At 47.9% G+C, this 14,748-nt stretch overlaps 1 protein-coding gene and 1 non-coding gene across 2 annotated transcripts; one reads left to right on the top strand and one right to left on the bottom strand.

Annotated features, from left to right (window-relative positions):
• Window positions 1-787: 787 nt before the first annotated feature.
• Window positions 788-892, bottom strand: LOC115895368. Its single transcript, XR_004055570.1, has one exon. It is a non-coding gene; the product is annotated as a small nucleolar RNA U13 (small nucleolar RNA).
• A 12,877-nt stretch (window positions 893-13,769) lies between these two features.
• PRM1 (protamine 1) lies at window positions 13,770-14,265 on the top strand. Its single transcript, XM_010370227.1, has 2 exons — window positions 13,770-13,978; window positions 14,070-14,265. The coding sequence occupies exons 1-2, from the start codon at window positions 13,867-13,869 to the stop codon at window positions 14,111-14,113; spliced, it is 156 nt and encodes a 51-aa protein (XP_010368529.1). The 5' UTR covers window positions 13,770-13,866; the 3' UTR covers window positions 14,114-14,265.
• The last annotated feature ends 483 nt before the right edge of the window (window positions 14,266-14,748 follow it).

The raw sequence follows: 14,748 nt of genomic DNA, 5'->3' as shown, positions 1-14,748 counted from the left end.
CCTGAGTAGCTGGGATTACAGGTGCCCACTATCACACCCAACTAAGTTTTTATATTTTGCATAGAGACAGGGGTTTCACCATGTTGGCCAGGCTGGTCTCAAACTCCCGACCTTAGGTGATCCACCCACCTCGGCTTCCCACAGTGCTGGGATTACAGGCATGAGCCACTGTACCCCGCCTAAAAAATCTTTTTTAAAAGGTGGTTACTGGGAAAATTAAAATGACATAGAGCCCACATTTGTGCCTTGCATTATATTTCTTTCTTTCTCTACTCTTTCTCCTTCTTTCTTAAGATAGAGTCTCTCTGTTGCCCAGGATGGAGTGCAGTGGTGCAACTATAACTCATTGCAGCCTCGACCTCCTGGGCTGAAGTGATCCTTCCACCTCAGCCTCCCAAGTTGCTGGGACTGCAGGAGCGTAACACCACACCTGGCTTTTTTTGGTGGGGGGAGGAGGGTAGAAATGGGGTCTCCCTATTTTGCCCAGGCTGGTCTCAAATTTCTAGCCTCAAGCAATCCTCCTGCCCTGGCCTTCCACAGCCCTGGGATTACAGGCATGAGCCACCTCACCCGGCTGGCTTGCATTATCTTTCTATTTGCTGACCCTGATCGACAGGATAGATTTATGCAAGCAGAACTGCTTGGAGCAATACTGCCCATGGAGATGTTGCTGAGATATGTGGTCAAGTGAGCAAAAGTAAGCTGCAGAAGTGTGGTGTGATCCATTTATTTACCAAACTACTCCCTCCTCAGTCTTATCTATTTTTCTTTTTTCTTTTTTTCTTCACATCAGGTGGGTAACATGCCAACCTTGTAACAAGGTTTGAGGGAGGTACATCTCACGACACCCTCGTGAACACCCAACCATCGTGCTTGGGAGCCACAGAAGCACCTCATCTGTCATTCTCTGTTGTTGCACATTCCCACCAGCAAACAATCCTGCTCTGCTGTCCCACTGGAAACCAAACTCCAACTAAACCAAACCTTCTCCCAGCCCACTTATGCTGCCAGCCCCATTCCCATTTTTCTGTTCTCTTTGGCAGTGAAAGTCCTTGAAAGAGCTGCCAGTCCTGGCTCTCTCCAACTCGTGTTCTTGTGTTCCTTCTAAATCCCACCCCCAGGTCGGGTGTGGTGGCTCACGCCTGTAATCCCAGCACTTTGGGAGGCCAAAGCAGGTGGATCACTGAGGTTAGGAGTTGGAAACCAGCCTGGCCAACATGGTGAAACCCCATCTCTACTAAAAATTAAAAAATTAGCCAGGCGTGGTGGCGGGCACCAGTAGTTCCAGCTACTCTGGAGGCTGGGACAGGAGAATCACTTGAACCTGGGAGGTGGAGGTTGCAGTGAGCCAAGATTGCGCCACTGCACTCCAGCCTAGGTGAAAGAGCGAGACTTCATCTCAAAAAATAATAATAGGCCAGGCACGGTAGCTCACGCCTGTAATCCCAGCACTTTGGGAGGCCGAGGTGGGCAGATCACAAGGTCAGGAGATCGAGACCATCCTGGCTAACACAGTTAAACCCTGTCTCTACTAAAAATACAAAAAATTAGATGGGTGTGGTGGCGGGTGCCTGTAGTCCCAGCTACTAGTGAGGCTGAGGCAGGAGAATGGCGTGAACCCGGGAGGTGGAGCTTGTAGTGAGCTGAGATTGTGCCATGGCACTCCAGCCTGGGCGACAGAGCGAGACTCTGTCTCAAAAAATAATAATAATAATAATAATAATTATTATTATTATTATTATTATTAAATAAATAAATCCCACTCCCACCAGGCTTGCCTGGCCCCCACTGCTACACACAAACTATTCTTCTGAAGGTTGCCAGTGACTGCCACATTGCCATGTCCATCGGTGACCTCTGAGTCAACCTCTGATGTGATTGACACAGCTGCTGCTTACCCCCTCCCCAGTGCCCTTTATCCACCAGGCTTCCTGGACCCATGTCTCTTGGTTCCTCCTACCTCCCTAGCTGCTCCTCCTTAGCTCCTGACTTTTTTTTTTTGATACAGAGTCTTGCTCTGTCAACCCAGGATGGAGTGCAGTGGCATGACCTCAGCTCACTGCAGCCTCAACCTCCTGGGCTCAAGTGATTCTCCTGACTCAGATTCCTGAGTAGCTGGGACTACAGCTGTGCACCACCACACCTGGTTAATTTTTGTATTTTCTGTAGAGATGGGGTCTTGCCATGTTGGCCAGGCTGGTCTCAAACTCTTGAGTTCTTGATTTTTTTTTTGAGATGGAGTTTCATTCTGTCATCCAGGCTGGAGTTCAGTGCATGATTTCAGCTCACTGCAACTTCCGCCTCCTGGGTTCAAGCGATTCTCATGCCTCAGCCTCCTGAGTGGCTGGGACTACAGGTGTGCACCACCGTGCCTGGCTAATTTCTGGTTTTTAGTAGAGACGGGGTTTTGCCATGTTCATCAGGCTGGTCTTGAACTCCTGACCTCAGGTGATCCGCCCACATCAGCTTCCCAAGGTGCTGAGATTACAGGCAAGAGCCACTCCACCCAGCCAGCTCCTGACTTATTCATGCTTGGTCCTGGGCACTCTTTTCCTCTCCATCACCCCCTTGGTGCTTGAGGTAGGCAAAATAATGGCCCCAAAGATGCTCATGTGTGAATCCTTGGAACCTGTCAATACGCTGCCTTACATAGCAAAAGGGACTATCCAGATATGATTAAATGAAGGACCTTGAGATGGGGAGATTGTCCTGAATTACCTGGGTAGGTCCAGTGCAATCACAAGAGACCTCATAAGGGAAAGACAGAGCAGGAGAGCCAGACTCAGAGAGAGACTGGAAGAGGCTATGCTGCTGGCTTTGAAGACAAGGGAAGGGGCCATGAGCCAAGGAATGCAGGAGGCCTCTAGAAAGATGAGGAAAAACAAAAGGTGGAGAGCGGATTTTCCCTCAGAGGCTCTGGAAAGGAATGCCATCCTGCTGGTACTTTGATTTTAGCCCCTTAAGACCGTTTTGAAATTCTGACCAGCAGAACTACAAGATAATATGATGGGCATAGCAGCTCATGCCAGTAATCCCAGCAGTTTTGGAGGCTGAGGTGGGAGGATCGCTTGAGCCTAGGAATTCGAGACCAACCTGGGCAACACAGGTTTTTTTAAGAAAAAAAGTAGCTGGGCACGGAGCCAGGCTTCCATTCCAGCTACTCAAGGAGGCTGAAGAGGGAGGATCGCTTGAGCTTAGGAAGTAAAGGCTGCAATTAACCATGACATGCCACTGTACTCCAGCCTGGGTGACAGATGGGGGGGAAAAGCCCATAATGGGCAGGGCACGGTGGCTCAAGCCTGTAATCCCAGCACTTTGGGAGGCCGAGACGGGCAGATCACGAGGTCAGGAGATCGAGACCATCCTGGCTAACATGGCGAAACCCCGTCTCTACTAAAAAAAATACAAAAAACATAGCTGGGCGAGGTGGCAGGCGTCTGTAGTCCCAGCTACTCAGGAGGCTGAGGCAGGAGAATAGCGTGAACTCGGGAGGCAGAGCTTGCAGTGAGACGAGATCTGGCCACTGCACTCCAGCCTGGGCGACAGAGAGAGACTCCGTCTCAAAAAAACAAACAAACAAAAAACCAAACAAAAAAAAACCCATAATGAACTCATGTTGTTTTAAGTTACGAAGTTTATGGTACTTTGTTATAGCAGCAACAAAAAACTGAATCAGTGATCCTGGCCAGTCTCCTGATTGTAAACCCTGACAATGCCCATATATATCACTTCCAGGCTAACTGTCACACTCAGATATTCAGCTGCCTACTTACTGGACACCTCTACTGAGATGTCTGAATTCTGGACCCTCCTCCCAAGGCTTCTTCACCCACTGGAGTTGGTGGCAACGCTATCCTCCTAGGTACTTGAGCCCAAGTCTCGGAACCAGCCTTAACTCTTCTGTCCCTATCACTCCCCTCATCCAGGCTGCTGCTGAGTCCTGCTGGCCCCATCTTTAACACACAGCCAGATTCCGACCACTCCTCACCATCCTCCTCTACCACCCGGCCTCGTGCCTGTGCGACAGCCACAGCCTCCCTGCCTCCACCTCTGCCCCTCTATTCTTCTCAGCACAGGAGCAGAGGGGTCCTTAAGACAAAGAGTGTCGCTCTTGTGTTCCCCATTTCATTTGGTGTAAAAGTTGAATCCTTAGGGAGGCTGACAAGGCCACCTATAATGTGGTGCCCCCCTCCCACCTCTGTGACTTCATCTCCTACCAGCCCCCACCTCTCTCTGCTCCAGCCATGCTGGCCTTGCTGTTCCCTGGGCACAGCAGAAGGGCTGTGCCTCCCCACCCCAGGGCCTTTGCATGTGAAGTTCCCCTTGTCTGGTGCACTCTTCCCTGATTTCCTCATGACTAACTCCCTCACTGCCTTCAGGATCTGCTTAAATGTCACCTTCTCAACAAGGCCTGCCCTGAGTACCCTGAATTGCCACTTGTCCCAGTTACCTCCATAAGGCCCAACGGTTCTCACTGTGCCCTGCTTTTTCTGTTTTCCTTTCAATGTACAGTATCATTTATCCATTTATCATTCTTATTGTTTTGCTCATCTCATGCGCTAGAACATAACTCCACGAGGGCAGGGATCTTTGTATTGTTCATGGTGTTTAAAACAGTGCCCAGCACAGAGGGCACTAAATAAATAAATAAATAAATAAATAAATAAATAAATAAATGACTGGAAAGGTATCGGGGTAAGGCGGGGGTTTTCTTTGTTGTTGTTGTTTTTTGTTTTGGATGGGGGGACAGGGTCTAGCTCTGTCACCCAGGCTGGAGTGCAGTGGCATGATCATGGCTCACTGCAGCCTCGACCTCCCATATTCAAGCAATCCTCTTGCCTCAGTCTCTAGTAACTGGGACTACAAGCCTGCACCACCAAGCCCACCTAATTTTTGTGCTTTTTGTAGACATAGGGTTTCACCATGTTGCCCAGGCTGCCCTTGAACTCCTGGGCTCAAGTGATCTTCCTGCTTGAGCGTCTCAAAGTGCTGGGACTACAGGTGTGAGCCACTGTACCCAGCCTTTAGAAGGGTTAACAATTCTAAAGCCACCACACATGCAGAGTGAAAGGGAACAATTAAGTAAATGGATGGAGGATGATAGCAGCCAGGCTTCCCACTGTTACAGATGAGCAACGAGACGTATCTAGAATGATCCATGTGATGACCATGGATTAGAGTTGGAGATGTTAGGTTAAACAGGTTTAGCTAAAACAGTATCATAGATGGTTACATCTAGAAATATAGATTTGTGTGCATACAGGTTAGTACACACACAGATTTCCTTGTTCTGTCCACTAAGAGGGCCAAGAAGCAACAGCACCCCATAGCCATGAGCACATCTTGCACCCAGATCTTGGTTTCTAATACCATTCACTAATGAAAGGAACCAGGGTTCCTTGGAGAAACAGCTGATTCTAGGTCTAAGATAGGAAATAGAAAAGATGAGCCTGGAGCATCTTGTGGTGCCAGAAAGTTAAGGAAGTGCTCAAAATCTCACAGTGAAGGAGTGTGTCACAGGGACACAGGAGACAACGGAAAGGCACCCAGTGGCTAATGCTGGAACAATTTGAACAACAAAATAAAGTAGAATTGGATTACACCCAAAGTATACAGGATCCATGGATCCATACTGATATAAATTAATGAATCAATAAATGGAGAAGAGACAAATCTCCAGTGCAGAAAAATTCCAATAAGTGATGAAGATGCCCTGCCCTCAAGGAGGTGGAGCTTAACTCCCATCCCTTAGGTGTGGGCTGCACAGAGTGACCTCCTTCTGAAGAGCACAGTATCAAACGCAGGGGAAAAAAGTAGCTCTGCTGTAAAGAAACCTGACAAGCACTGCCTCAGCCAGGTATCAAGTTAGTCCTCCTGAGAGCACATCCCCTTTGTAGGAAGTGAGGAGAAGGGCACTCACCTCCCAGCTCTTCCTCCCAGAACACATAACTCCAGTCTAGTCATGAGAAAAATATCAATCAAATCCCAATGGAAGCCGAGGACAGTGGCTCATACCTGTAATCTCAACACTTTGGGAGGCTGAGGTGGGCAGATGACGAGGTTAGGAGTTTGAGACACCCTGACCAACATGGTGAAATCCCATCTCTACCAAAAATACAAAAAATTAGCCGGGCGAGGTGGCATGTGCCTGTAATCTAAGCTACTCAGGAGGCTGAGGCAGAAGAATCACCTGAACCTGGGAGGCGGAGGTTACAGTGGGCTGAGATCGTGCCATTACGCTCTAACCTGGGCAACAGAGCGGGACTCCATCTCAAAACAACAAAAACAAAAACAAAAACAAAAAAAAACTCAATTGAGTGACACTCTACAAAATACCTGACCAAATAAACACCTAACGATGCATCCTAAAGAACTAGAAAAGGGCAATCCAAATCCAAAATCAGTAGAAAAAAAGAAATAAAGATCAAAGGAGAAATTAATAAAATTGAAACAAAATAATACAAAGGATCAACAAAACGAAAAGTTGGTGTTTTGAAAAGATAAAATTGACAAACCGTTAGCCAGACTAAGAAAAAAAGAGAGAAGACCCAAAGAAACAAAATCAGAGATGAAAAAGGAGGCATTACAACAGATAGTGTAGAAATTCAAAGGACCATTGGTGGCTAGTATGAGCAGCCATATGCCAATAAACTGGAAAATCTAGGAGAAACGGATCAACTGATGGACACAGACAACCTACTAAAATTGAGTCATGAAGAAATCCAAAACGTGAACAGACCAGTAACAAGGAATGAGATCGAAGCCTTAATAAAATGTCTCCCAGGAAAGAAAAGCCCAGGACCTGGTGGCTTCACTGTGAAATTCTACTGAACCCTTAAAGAAAAACTACCAATCCTACTCAAACTATTCCAAAAAATAGAGGAAGAGGGAATATTCACAAAATATCTGACCAGCACTCCTTAAAATTGTCAGCATGATCGGTTGGGGGCGGTGGCTCATGCCTGTAATCCCAGCACTTTGGGAGGCCAAGGCGGGTGGTTCACCTGAGGTCAGGAGTTTGAAACCAGCCTGGCCAACATGGAGAAACCCCATCTCTACTAAAAATATAAAATTAGCCAGGCATCATGGCGCACGCCTGTAATCCCAGCTACTCGGGAGGCTGAGATAGGAGAATTGCTTGAACCTAGGAGGCAGAGGTTGCAGTGAGCCGAGATTGCGCCACTGCACGCCAGCCTGGGGGACAAGAACAAATCTCCGTCTCAAACAAAACAAAACAAAACAAAACAAAAACTGTCACCGTGATGAAAGACAAAGGAATGTCACAGCCCAGAGGAGCCTAAAGGGAGATGGGATCCTGGAACAGAAAAACACTGAGGAAAACCTAAGGTAATCTGAAGAAACTACAGCCTTTAGTGAATAATAACGCACCGCCACTGATTTAAGAATTGTGAAATGCACTATCCTCTCGTAAGATGTTAACAGCAGGAGAAATTGGGGATGGTACCCTGAACTGGATCTTGGAACAGAAAACGAGTGTTAGTAGAAAAGCTGGTGAAATTCAAATAAAATCTAGAGCCTGCTTGGTAAGTATTAATGTGCCAAAGTTGGTGTTTTAATTGTGACAAATGTGCCCCAGTGATGTAAAATGTTAACAATGGGGGAAAGTGGGTGAGAGGCATATGGGAATCCCCTTACTAACTCTGCAACTTTCCCCAAAAGAAAAAGTTTATTTATTTATTTTTGAGATGGAGTTTTGCTCTTGTTGCCCAGGCTAGAGTGCAATGATACAATCTTGGCTCACTGCAGCCTCTGTCTCCCGGGTTCAAGTGACTTTCCTGCCTCAGCCTCCCAAGTAGCTGGGATTACAGGCATACACCACCATGCCCGGGTAATTTCATGGTTTAGTAGAGACAGGGTTTCACCATATTGGTCAGGCTGGTCTTGACCTCCTGACCTCAAGTGATCCACCCACCTTGGCCTCCCAAAGTGCTGGGATTACAGGTGTGAGCCACTGTGCCCAGCCAGAAAAAGCTTATTAAAAAAAAAACAAAAATAGCCTCACAATTAAATAGAATCTGGCATACAGTAAGTGCTTAGAAATGGTAATGGGTATTACTATTCTTTTCTTTCTTTTTTGAGACAGGGCCTTACTCTGTTACCCAGACTGGCATGCAGTGACAGGATGATGGCTCACTGCAGCTTCAGCATCCTTGAGCTCAGGTGGTCCTCCCACTGGCGTAGCTGGAACTACAGGTGGATATCACCACACCCAGTTAATTTTTGTGTATTCTGTAGAGACGGAATTTCACCATGTTGCCTGAGCTGGTCTTGAATTCCTGGGCTCAAGCGATCCACCCACCTCGGCCTCCTAAAGTGCTAGGATTACAGACATTCTTTTCTTTTTGTTCATGGAAATAACTCATTCAACATTTAGTCACATGTCTTTACCCTTACAGTAAAAATTCCCCCCAAAATACAGAAATGAATAAAGTAGAAAGTGAAGCCTTCCATTATTCCATCTCCCACTGTCAGGTCAATGTATCACAGTCTAGACTTTTTCCTCTGTGTATGTGAGTGTTTATTTCTAAACTTTTTTTTTTTTTTTTTTGACACTGAGTCTTGCTGTGTCGCCCAGGCCAGAGTGCAGTGGCATGATCTCAGCTCAATGCAAGCTCCACCTCCCGGGTTCAGCCATTCTCCTGCCTCAGCCTCCCGAGTAGCTGGGACTACAGCCTCCCGCCACCACGCCCGGCTAATTTTTTGTATTTTTAGTAGAGATGGAGTTTCACTGTGTTACCTAGGATGGTCTCGATCTCCTGACCTCGTGATCCACCTGCCTCAGCCTCCCACAGTGCTGGGATTACAGGCGTGAGCCACCGCGCCCAGCAATTTCTAAACTTTTTACAGACATGAGATGACACCCTACATTTTAGCAACTCACTCAGTTTCGATATAGCATAGACTGCTATGTCCACATCACATCACTCTCCAGGGTTCTGAATGCCTGTGAGCTATGCTACAACATGGCAACAATTGATTTACCATTTCCTTAAGATGAACATTAAGCTATTTCTAATTTTCCCCCACAAACAATGCTTTAATGAACACCCTCCATCTCACACCTCTATGAACACGCAGGATAATTTCTTTGGGAGAAATCCCTGACTATGGAATTGTGGGTATGATGGCACGTTTAAAACACTGTCATCCTACTGCCAAATTATCCTCTCATTATTCTGGGAATGAACTGCCTGCATTCACCCCTCCCAGAGGCAGAGAGGGGCACCATCCCCTACCCCTGCCTTCCTCCTTTGGTGACATCTCTCCTTGAACAGGGTGGGGTGAGAGGCCACTGTGACAACACAGATGTGGGGGTCGGCGGAGGGACAAGCCCTGTGGCTGCCCAATTAGGACCTCAGGGAACAGTACTGGATGTCCCCTTCTGAGACTCAGCGTGTATTTAACTGGCAGGAGTCTTGGTGATTCCTAATCACCAGTGCCAAGGACCATACCAAACGGAAGTAGGGTGGCTGGCAGGGAGAGGCTAAACGTCATTTTAAAAATCACAATAACACGATTTTAGATTTGGAAAAAGTCAAGAAAAGAACCTTATTGTACAAAGCATCATTTGCCATTCACGTATTCATTCAACAAATATTTCCGTTCCTTTTAGTTCAGGTTATTCTTAGGATCGCCACACTGAACAAAAGAAAGTCTCACTGAACTTCCATCCCACTTGGGGAGACAAATTAAAAACACAGTATCAGTGAGTGGCAAGTACTGTATTAGAGTAACAGCCAGATGCTGTGACAAACCCAAAATTTCAGATGACCACTGAAGGCTTCAGGACCCCAGATGAGGCCAAATGTCCCCACCGCCTAGCTCCAGGGCATCCTTTTTCCAGAACTTAGAACTAATCTCTGCGGCAGGGCAAAGTGGCTCATGCCTGTAATCCCAGCAAGTGATTCTCCAGCCTCAGCCTCCTGAGTAGCTGGGATTACACGCAAGTGCCACCATCCCAGCTAATTTTTGTCTTTTTAGTAGAGACAGGGTAACCCACATGGTCTCAGAGGAACCTGATGGGATGTCAAAGATTGACAGTCACCCTGGACTGCGTGTGGTGGCTCATGCTGAGGCGGGTGGATCACTTGAGATCAGGAGTTCAAGACCAGCCTGGCCAAAATGGTGAAACCCCATCTCTACTACAAACACAAAATTAGCCAGGCGTGGTGACACATTCCTCTAATCCCAGCTACTCAGGAGGCTGAGGAAGGAAAATTGCTTGAACCTGGGAAGCAGAGGTTGCAGGGAGCCAAGATGGTGCCATTGCACTCCAGCCTGGGCGACAATAGCAAAACTCCATCTTAAAAAAAAAAAAAAAAAAAAAAAAAAAAAAAAAAAGTAGTAAGTGTTAGAGGATTGGGGGTAACAATTTTATATCAATCTAGACCTGAATCAATGAATGAAAAGTTACTGCTAACCTACTATGTGCTACTGTATCCCTCTTAGTAACAGTAGACTTTAGCTTCAAATTCATGGTTTCCCCGTCTTGCTGGGGTCTGGGGTGGGCTCCATCCCCTCTGGGGAAGAGAGTACTAACTGTCTACCTGGTATCCACCAGCCCCTTCTCCTTTCTAGGAGCCCTGCTTTACCCCAGGGGGCAGCGTGCTTTTGCAGGGAGGCCAGTGATCAGAAGGGGAAGTTGCTGGACAGGGCATCTGGGAAAGCTCTTTATACCACGAGGATTCCACTGAGGCTGCTGTGAGCTATGACTGTGCCGCTGCACTCCAGCCTGGGCAAAAGAGCTAGACCTTGTCTCTTTGTGACCCCTCCTCTTTCTCCTTCCTGCTTGCATGGTGGATATGGGTGGGACTCCAGCAGGGCCAAGTTTAGCCCTTAGTGTGCCTTTGTTCAAACTCGGACAAGACTTCTGCTGTGAGAAGTCAAATTAGGAAAAAGACAGCTCCCATGGGCTGAAGCATCCCCTGTGAGTGCAGGGCCTGGGGTGGCAAGCAGACCACGGACTGCATTTCAGTCCTCACTCAATCCCTTTGGCAGGGAGCTTGGAGCAGCACACAAACTGCACAACCATCCCCAACAGCCCTGATCTTGGACTATGTGGCAACTTTGAGGATAGAAAGCACTTGCTGAAGGCAGAGCTGAAAGACAAAAGCCTGGACCCTTGATAAGGATGGAGCCTCACACCAGCCCTGGCTGACCTCCCTGGGTTTTCTTTTGCTCTTTAAAAAAAAAAAAATGTAATAATCTATTTTGAAATAATTTCAAAATTTCAGAAAATTTGCAAGAACCCCTGACAAAGAGCTCCCCTTTACACAGATTGGCCAATTGTGTTTTTTTAAAAAACCTTTTTTATAAGTTTTTTATTTTTGTAGAGATGGGCTCTATGTTGCTGAGGCTGGTCTCAAACTCCTGGGCTCAGCCGATCTTTCCAAAGAGCTGGATTACAGGTGTGAGCCACCACGCCTGGCATGGCCAGTTGTGAATGTTCTATCACATCTGTTCGGCTCCCCCGCATCTCTCTCTCCCTTCTTCTCCCACTTTCTCTATGGGTAAATCCTTGAGAGTAGTTGGCAAACATATGTCATCACCCCTAAATCCTCCAGCATGTGTATCCCCCTAACAGGGACAATCTAATGACCCCCCAGATCACCTCTGGCTCCTTAAGAAAAACAAAACTTCCACCCAACTCACTCATTTCGGTTTTCTGTTTAAGTAGACAAACCAATTCTAACTGCTCCCCTCTTCACCCCTAAAATCCATGGGGCTGGGGAGAAAACCCACACCATGCCCAGTGCCCCACACCACACTCTGCTCCAATCCCTCACACCTGTTAGCACCTTTTGGCCTCAGAGCTTTTCGTGTTTGCAACTGAACTGAAAGCCACGTAACATAAAATTCATCATTTTAAAATGTGTATTTCAAGGCCCAGCACTTTGGGAACCTGAGGAGGGCAGATCACTTGAACTCAGGAGTTCGAGACCAGCCTGACCAACATGGTGAAACCCCATCTCTACTAAAAATACAAAAATTGGCTGGGTGTGGTGGCAGGCATCTGTAATCCCAGCTACTTGGGAGGCTGAGGCAGGAGAATCGCTTGAAGCAGGAGGCGGAGTTTGCAGTGAGCCGAGATTGCGCCACTGCACTCCAGCCTGAGTGACAGAGTGAGACCCTGTCATTCATTCATTCATAAATAAATAAATAACGTGTGTAATTCAGTGGCATTTAGTACAGTTACAATGTTGTGTAACCACCGCCTCTACCAAGTTCCAAAGCCATCAGCCCAGAAGGAAGCCCGGCACAACTGCTCCCTGTTTCACCTGCCCTGGCCGTCCGATCACTTTCTGTCTCCACGGATCCCCTGCTGCCTGACCCTGCATAGAAACAGAACTGCACATCCAGAGCCACCTCAGAACATTTGCAGGAGCAGTTCTTTCTTCCCAGGTGCTCCTCCCTCCTCTTACTCTGGCACCCTTTAGGGTTCACTTCACCAGCACCCCTTTGGGGCTCTCCCTAGAGCCTCACCTGAGGTCAAGTTCTCCCAGCACATATCCTCAGAAACCCGAGGTTTCTATTATCAGCATTTGTCACTATTACAATTATTCTTCAGGACTACTTCATTCATGCCTTCTGTAGTTAGATTATAAAGTCTATTAGGGGTAGGGTGTGGAGGCTCACACCTGTAATCCCAGTGCTTTGGGAGGCAGAGGCAGGAGGTTTGCTTGAGGTCAGGAGTTTGAGACCAGCCTGGGCAACATAGGGAGAGCCCGTCTCTACAAATAATAATAATAATAATAATAATAATGGCCAGGCAGGGTGGCTCATGCCTGTAATCCCAGCACTTTGGGAGGCTTAAGCGGGCAGATCACCTGAGGTCAGGAGTTTGAGACCAGCCTGGCCAACATAGTGAAACCCTGTCTCTACTAAAAACACAAAAATTAGCTGAGTGTGGTGTTGCATGTCTGTATTCCCAACTACTCAGGAGGCCATGGCCGGAGGTTTGCTTGAACCCAGGAGGCAGAGGTTGCAGTGAGCCAAGATTATGCTGCTGCACTCCAGCCTGGGTGACAGAATGAGACCCTGTCTCAAAAACAAATACATAAATAAAATAAATAATATTTTTTTTTTTTTTTTTTTTTTTTTTTTTTTGTGAGACGGAGTCTCGCTCTGTCGCCCAGGCTGGAGTGTAGTGGCCGGATCTCAGCTCACTGCAAGCTCCGCCTCCCGGGTTCACGCCATTCTCCTGCCTCAGCCTCCCGAGTAGCTGGGACTACAGGCGCCCGCCACCTTGCCCGGCTAGTTTTTTGTATTTTTTAGTAGAGACGGGGTTTCACCATGTTAGCCAGGATGGTCTCGATCTCCTGACCTCGTGATCCGCCCGTCTTGGCCTCCCAAAGTGCTGGGATTACAGGCTTGAGCCACCGCACCCAGCCAAAAAAAATTTTAAAAAAACAAAAAATAATAATACTCCTTAACAAGGGCATGTCTGTCTTGTTTATCACTATATACCAGGGCTTAGGCCAAAATCTGGCATGGAGCAGGCCAAAATATTAACAGTAATATTTTGTTAATTGAATAACTAGATGATTGTTCCCACGGAGGAGTCATCTTGTATTGCCCTGACTGTGACATAGGCAGCTCCTACACTCGGGGGCCTGCCCGCCCCTCACATGCCCATATATGGACATGATGCAGGCCACCTAGCCATGGTTTGTGAGGTCCTAGCCCCTTTGCCCTCACAATGACCAACGGCCTCCTGGCATGTATAAGAGGCTGCAGAGCTGGCCCCTGACTTACAGCCCACAGAGTTCCACCTGCTCACAGGTTGGCTGGCTCAGCCAAGGTGGTGCCCTGCTCTGAGCATTCAGGCCAAGCCCATCCCGCACCATGGCCAGGTACAGATGCTGTCGCAGCCAGAGCCGGAGCAGATGCTGCCGCCCGAGACGAAGATGTCGCAGACGAAGGAGGCGGAGCTGCCGGGCACGGAGGAGAGCCATGAGTAAGTGGGCCCAGCTGAGGGTGGGCTGGGGCTGGGGCTGGGGGCTCTCGGGGCCCTGTCTTCCTCTCACTACCTTTTTTGGTCTCATCAGGGTGCTGCCGCCGCAGGTACAGGCTGAGGTGTAGAAGATACTAATTGCACAAAATAGCATGTCCACCAAACTCCTGCCTGAGAATTTTACCAGACTTCACGACCCTCTTGCCACATCTTGAAAATGCCACCATCCAATGAAAATCAGGAGCCTGCTAAGGAACAATGCCGCCTGTCAATAAATGTTGAAGTCATCCTACTCTTGTCTCCTTGTCCTTGAGAGGGTAGGCTCAGTGGGGAGGAGGGCTCAGGGATGAGCAGAGGTGGAAAGGGCCTGGGCATGCGACGGGGGAAAGATGTCTGTGGGGGAGACATGAGAGACCGTTGTCACGCTGGGTTTTGTTACAAGCCCTTTTTTTTTTTTTTTTGATATGGACTCTCAACCTGCTGCCCAGGCTGGAGTGCAGTGGCGTGATCTCGGCTCACTGCAAGCTCCATCTCCTGGGTTCACGCCATTCTACTGCCTCAGCCTCGCGAGTAGCTGAGACTACAGGCGCCCGCCACCACGCCTGGCTAATTTTTTTGTATTTTTAGTACAGACGGGATTTAATCGTGTTAGCCAGGATGGTCTCGATCTCCTGACCTCATAATCTGCTCGCCTCAGCCTCCCAAAGTGCTGGGATTACAGGCGTGAGCCACTGCACCCCGCCGTTGTTCCAAACTCTTAGTAGTACCAACAA

The sequence above is a fragment of the Rhinopithecus roxellana genome, chromosome 20 (assembly GCF_007565055.1).
Source record: "Rhinopithecus roxellana isolate Shanxi Qingling chromosome 20, ASM756505v1, whole genome shotgun sequence".
NCBI classification, from domain to species: Eukaryota; Metazoa; Chordata; class Mammalia; order Primates; family Cercopithecidae; genus Rhinopithecus; species Rhinopithecus roxellana.
Note: the sequence above shows the minus strand (reverse complement) of the source record. Positions and strands in the feature narration are given on the sequence as shown.

What these genes read in the sequence shown, in the direction of transcription:
- PRM1 (XM_010370227.1), top strand. Translation starts at nt 13,867, where the DNA reads ATGGCCAGGTACAGATGCTGTCGCAGCCAGAGCCGGAGCAGATGCTGC. An exon ending in GGCACGGAGGAGAGCCATGA is followed by an intron (nt 13,979 to 14,069) that starts GTAAGTGGGCCC and finishes TGGTCTCATCAG; the next exon opens with GGTGCTGCCGCCGCAGGTAC.